The sequence below is a fragment of the Humulus lupulus genome, chromosome 3 (assembly GCF_963169125.1).
Source record: "Humulus lupulus chromosome 3, drHumLupu1.1, whole genome shotgun sequence".
NCBI classification, from domain to species: domain Eukaryota; kingdom Viridiplantae; phylum Streptophyta; class Magnoliopsida; order Rosales; family Cannabaceae; genus Humulus; species Humulus lupulus.
Window position 1 is genome coordinate 18,771,217 of NC_084795.1, and position 6,347 is coordinate 18,777,563.

The 6,347-nt window shown below is 38.9% G+C and overlaps 1 protein-coding gene across 1 annotated transcript; it reads right to left on the reverse strand.

Annotated features, from left to right (window-relative positions):
- Window positions 1-1,446: 1,446 nt before the first annotated feature.
- On the reverse strand, window positions 1,447-5,869 carry LOC133822256 (oxysterol-binding protein-related protein 1D). Its single transcript, XM_062254529.1, has 8 exons — window positions 4,910-5,869; window positions 4,355-4,711; window positions 4,133-4,220; window positions 3,542-4,011; window positions 2,920-3,075; window positions 2,464-2,772; window positions 1,990-2,334; window positions 1,447-1,819 (listed from the first exon to the last, which is right to left on the reverse strand). Exons 1-8 carry the CDS (start codon window positions 5,432-5,434, stop codon window positions 1,637-1,639), a joined length of 2,433 nt encoding a protein of 810 aa, XP_062110513.1. The 5' UTR covers window positions 5,435-5,869; the 3' UTR covers window positions 1,447-1,636.
- Window positions 5,870-6,347: the final 478 nt, after the last annotated feature.

The window sequence follows — 6,347 nt, forward strand, 5'->3', positions numbered from 1 at the left end:
GATAAGGATGAGGATGAAGAGGAAGAAATGGAACAAGTTGATGATGATGGTGGTGGTGATTGTACCGAACATGGTGGAAATGGACAGGAGTTTAAAGGAAAAAGAGAAAACTGGAACAAGATGATGATGATGAATATAGTGCAAAACATGGTGAAAGTGGACTATAGTTGTTTTTCCCTTTTATTTTGTTTTATACCATTTGGTCCAGTGTACTTCTCTTCCAATCTATCACTAAATTAAAATTGATTGTTGGTGCTGTTTTGGTTAGGCGAAGAAGGATGCAAAAGATACCTTGGCAAAGTAAGGTTTGTTAAGAAAAGGCATAGATGCTAAAGAAACACAGTTCAATATTCCTAATTCCGAGTAGCTAAGTGTTAAGGGAGTGGATCCAGCCAAGCCAACCTTGAAGTGAGTTCTGAACCCTTTACTGAGCATTTCAACTTTCAGTCTGTCCATGTGGCTTTTAGTAGTTTGTCCAAATCAAATAATACAAACAATACATACCTTAAGATGTTGGCTTTCTCTTGATTACATTTGCTTTTGGTATCATTAGTATTAATTTTACAAAGCAAAGAAATGAGCTTTTGGTATCATTAGTAAATATCATACACTGAACCAAGTGGCTGTGTACTTACCAGTCTCGCGATGCAGTGGCACAAAAGAAGGTATACACCTTTATAATTTTCAGAGACCTTTGTTTTGGGATAATTTTTCTTTGCTTGTAAGCTTTTTATAAAGCTTCCTTGGTTAGCTAGGAAATCAATCAATATAAGCTTTGAAAAGGACGCCCTGTTTGCTTTTTAGACTTAAGGATCCTCTTCCTCTGATTTGTGTGTAAAAAGCTCCACTCATCATGGAAAAGTAAAGTAAATAAAATTTGCCTTAAAGTCAGTGATGCTGCCCCCGGTTTGTGCTTTGTAGTAATTATGCTTTTCTTGTTTTGGTATGATTTTCCAGACTGGAGGTTTGAGCAAAATAGGCAGAATGAACATGAGAAGGCTATGCCCGCCCATTGCTGCAAAGAGAGATAAGATTGCAAAAACCAGAAATGAGAAAAAGAGAAAACTACAGCGTTCTGGAAAACAGTTAAGGGGAAAGAAAGCATGGAAATACTCACCTACTTTCATCATATCATGTACTTTGTTCTTTTCTTGCTTTTTCTTTTGTTGGAGCAATTTAGATCTCTAGCCTCATTTAAAGCTAAATGTAGGGTGATAAGCCTTGCCCCAATTTGTGAGGGAAAATTTTGTTAGCTCTCGTGGGATACACTATTTATAAATGCATTTTTGGATCCAAGATATATGTCAATCAAAAGCTGTTTTTATTATTATGAATGTTTCATGAATTGAAGTCTTTTGGGGTTGAGGTCATTTAAGATGTATTCTGATTATAGAACAACTGAGCCTAAAAAGAAAGCAGACAAGGATGGATAAAAGACTAAGCAACAACAACAACAACAAATGAAAGAGCTTTTCAAAACAAGCAATTACAATAATACACCTTGTAGAATGATGAGTTCCTTTATATAAACTTGGTCTACACTAAACTCGCATTCTCGGAAGAAAACAGGCAAATAAATAGATAAATAGATATAAAATTGAAGAAACCAAAATATTATAATGATGTCTGACCAGAATTACTCTTCTTGCTCTTCTCCTGAACATGAAGGCATATCAGTACTCTGGCCAAATACATCAGGAATTCCATCCCAATTCCTTTGCTCCCTAGTTTCCCAGTACCCACCCTTGTATCGATAACAACCGTCCTCATCCCTCTGAAACCATCTCGGCTGCCATCCTCTCTCCTGCAATTTTCTAGCCTGTACCAAAGGATGTGATAAATCGAAATCAATCCAAGACCCCAAACTCAGTGAATGATCATATTTATGATTGTTTACCTCAAATAAAGCAAAACATTTTTAAAGTTAGGCCCATAAATTAGCAGTATGCTGATGAAAGACTAAGAAATACTCTGTCTATTAATGAATACCTGTCTTTGTAGCTGTTCGAGTCTTAACTTTTCTGCATTAGCCAATTCATAATCCCCATTCTCAAGATGTCTTTGATCTGGTCTAAGCCTTGAGTCAGTTGGAGGCAATTGATCCGATAGGCCAGGTGTCAGTTCATTCAAAGATATCGCAAAAGGTGAGAGATTGTATCTCGTCTTGGTCATATACTTGTCTCTTTCCCACAGTAGCACAGCTTCGGTCATTGGATCATACCCTTTTGGCTTTGTAGTTGGATCTCCCAGCACATAGTACATTGCTTCGTCCCACTTGCCCACTAACATTGCTACTTTTTCTCCCGTCTTGTTGTCTTGCACGAATCCATGCACCTGACAAAACGAAAGAAAATAAAAACAGGAAAAAAAAAGACAAAAACAAAAACAAAAAAAGAACAGTCACTAAAATTAATGCAAATGACACCTCATATGCGTTTTGTCCCTCACAACTACGAAACTAACCTGATGTGGGTTACGGTCTATGATAGACTGCTCTTTGAATTTGAGCTTGCATGAATATGTGCCACTGCCCTTGATCCGCATGGTGCCGTAGTGATCACAATAAAATTTTCCAAGTATGATATTGTATATAGAAGTGGTAACCTTGCTCCACTGAAATGTTTCACCATCATCGAACTGCAGTGTAAGGACACCAACAGGATCCAGTTGGATAGAACGACCCCAAAACTTGCCTTTGAGATTGGAGTCTGCCCAGAATTTCCAGCCTTGTCCTTCACAGTGACAAGCAACAACCATAGGGTGGTGACTCACCTGAGCGCAAGCTGCTTGTTAGAAAAAAATGCGGTTCACTGAACATGTTGCTGTTAAATAGCAATACTTCAAACAGAATAATGGCTTAATTTAATCAAATGCTGCTATCAGATGTCAAAACATGTTCTAGTGAGAAGAAAGTAATACTTTTTCAGAGAAGAACCGAAGTCCTTTATCTGGATAGTCAGCCTCATATGTCTCTCCAAGGAGAGGATTAAAGGGTTTGCACTGCCGACCTTCTGTTGAAGCGTAGCTGGATACAGCAAAGGCTGCAACGTTTAGAATTCTCATTAAGTCATTTCCCTGCAACACATGAAACCTAATTTGTCAAAACATTCAGATAACAGTACATGTCAATTTAAATTAAAGTTCATCTCCTTCTCTATGACCTTTTAATCCCACAATAATACAAATCAAGATGTTGAACATGAAAACAGATTATGTATCTTTTTCTAGAATCTGAACCGCATATGACAGACAGCAGACTATATGGAATAAAAATATGCTGTCTTTAATTTTCATAAATCCTAAATGTCCTACTAATGAAAAAAAAGGCAACTCATTATTACATGTAATATTAATGATCGATAATGCCATTTTAAATGAGTTGATATTTTTTGTATTAGTGGAATTTAGTTAAGACATCAGATTTTGATTCGAAACTCGAGGTCAGTGTATCATAAGATCAACTGGTTCAATCTTTACTAAGATATCATGCTTCATTGCTTCAAAATTTTCTTTGTAACAGAACAACAGCTAAAGATCTAACCTGTTTTCCCCATTCGAATGCCCGGTCAACCAAGTACGAATACTCCAGGTCTTCAAAACACTTCTGTAATGAAGAGAGAGGTTCATTAAAATAAACAGGAAGACAGACTCCAGATAAATCCTTTCCAATATTGTCCTTGATAATTGACCAAAGTCCAATTGGCCTCTCTTTCTCCTTTGGTTCTGGCAAGTTATCCCTTCTTTTAACAAATGGATATTCAACCATCCTGATCTCACTCTCAAATCCACGCAATCTATCAGAAAAGAAAGAATCCTTTTCGTATAGACAACCATTTCCAGTACCTTCCCTACTCCGATAAGAAGCACTTCTCAAAGAATCAGCAGACAAAAAGTCATTTGTATCAAAATACGTTCCATCTTCCTCATCTGATTCAATATCTGCTCCATCTTGACTTTCATTATCTGCATCAGAATCAGATGCACTACCCTCGGACATGACAGAATAGAAATCTGTAACATTCAGAGTAGAGTAGATTGTCAAAAATGAGAGTGAAAATATGTATGTACATACCGACAGAAAAATGATAAATGATCACTATAAATGGCCGTGGAATCACAAAAAACAACTAACCACTAAACCTCCTATTCCCTTGTCCACAATATGACTCGCGTTCCTTTGTTTCATCCACAACAGTAGTTTCCAGCTCAATTTTCTCTGTCTGTGAATCAAATTTTAAGAAAATAGACAAACTTATTAAAAAAAATCCTTCTATGTTCGCGCTACTTCACCAAACATCCCATTATTCGCATCAAACACCAGAATCAGCTAAGCGAAAGAAATACAAATAAATACCTCCAACTGTCTCAACGTGTCCAACAACAGAACATGTTTATGCTGAAGAGTCTTCAATTGATTTTTCAGCTCTGAGGTTTCTGAAAGCATAATTGATTCACAGTCCTTGATGACTGCCTCACCAATCCCCTCCTGCACTAGTCTTGATCTTAGCTTCTCTGTTGAAACAACAACATCTTCTGAAGCCCCAAAATCACAGCTCGTCAACACTCGAGGAAAAAGATCTTTAGAAGCTAGCAGTGCGTCAATCCATACAGCTCTATCCTCTCTAGTTACACAACGCAAGTGAAGAGTCTTTGTTCCAGTAAATATTGAAAGCCTTTTATCATCAGATTTGCTTGCACGTATTGAAGAAACCTTAAGAAAACAAACTACTTCAGATTCAAAAATGCGCATAACTGAATAAACGGCCAAGTTCTTATTTTCAAAGCACTTCAATAAAAAAAAAGTTGATTTTGATTCATACCCATCATGTAGAGAGACAAGAACTAACTACACTTATACCTTCAAGTATAAAAACTGAACAAAATGCAAAGCAGGGGAATAGTTTCAAACCTTCAAATGAACTACCCCAAATGGCTTGCAAGGCCTAGCCGACGCACCAAGTCGATTACTGCTACCCCAATTAGCCTTCCGCATATACCTCAACGAATCCTCTCCGATCACTCTAAGACCCTTCTCCCTCGCCGGGCTCATCAAAATCTTATCTGGTCCGTGAACTTTATAGTACGAAAGCACTCCATCTTCAAGCACAAACCACCTCGACCTCCAACCTTTCCCATAATTCACCCATTTATACAAAATCCCAGCCACACTACCACCACCACCACCAAACACCTTCGAATCCCTAGCCTCGGTGACCGTATCCTCCACCTCTTGGTTCAGTGTCGCCGACGCTTTATCCGATTCCGTACCGACAGACGATACCTGAACCGATAAGCTCGGCTTCGTACCATAGCTAACGCTTCTGATCGAAGCATCGATCCCTAACTGAGGGCACTGAGCCGGAGATTTCCCTACGACAGGATTGGTCCGGTCACGGTCGATCGAAACCGGAGCAATGCAGCAAAGCGGGTTCATCAGAGGCAACACTGAAACATTCAACCAAACCCCCAAAGACAAGGCCGATCACGATAATGCCGGACCCAAAACCATGCCGATCGAGCGCGCAGAGACTCCTATGAAGCAGTCATAGTCGTAGTAGTAGTGGTAGCGGTAGCACTGTACTGTGACCATTCGGGTCGGACTCCGTAAGCCGAACTCAAGTCCCGTTTGGAGCACGACTTGGGCAACCACCGAAAACGGAAGTTTCCACAAATGACATAAGAATAAGATCGTAAAACGTAACGGAGGAGCTTATAGTATAGATCTCATAAATGAATATAAAAATAAAAACAAAAATGGAACAAGCTGAGCTCACAGATCCATGGCAGACACTCACTGGGTCACTGCTTAGTTTTTTTTTTTTTAACAATAAAAAATTGTAAAGAGAAGCGTGAATGGCGTAGGATAAGCCATAAGCCATAATCAATATATATATGTTATATAAATATAAATAATTATAAAGAGTGAGTAATTTTTAATTTGATGGGACTTTGGTTTTTGGGTTTTCGGGGGGAGACAGCTAACGTGCGCATTTTTGTTCACAGGTAGTGATGAAATGACGATTTAGGACATGGTTGTCTAGAGGTGGTTAAGGGGTTTGTCGTAAAGAGTAAGGGTGTTTTGGTAATTTAGTAGAGTGGGAAAGCGATCTTGTAACGACGACGGACCGGGACCAAGGTGCGTTTGAGTGAAATGATAGTGGAGTTTTTGATGTTAACACTCAACAGTAGTTACACTACTACAACTACTCACTCTACTTGTTCTTGTTCTTGCAGTGGCGGAGGGAGATCGGGATTGTGTGTGTCGACGGTCCATGGTACTCCATGAAGCCTAGTTTCTATTGGGCCCCCTGGCCCATCTTCACTATTGGGCTTAGTAATTTGCCACC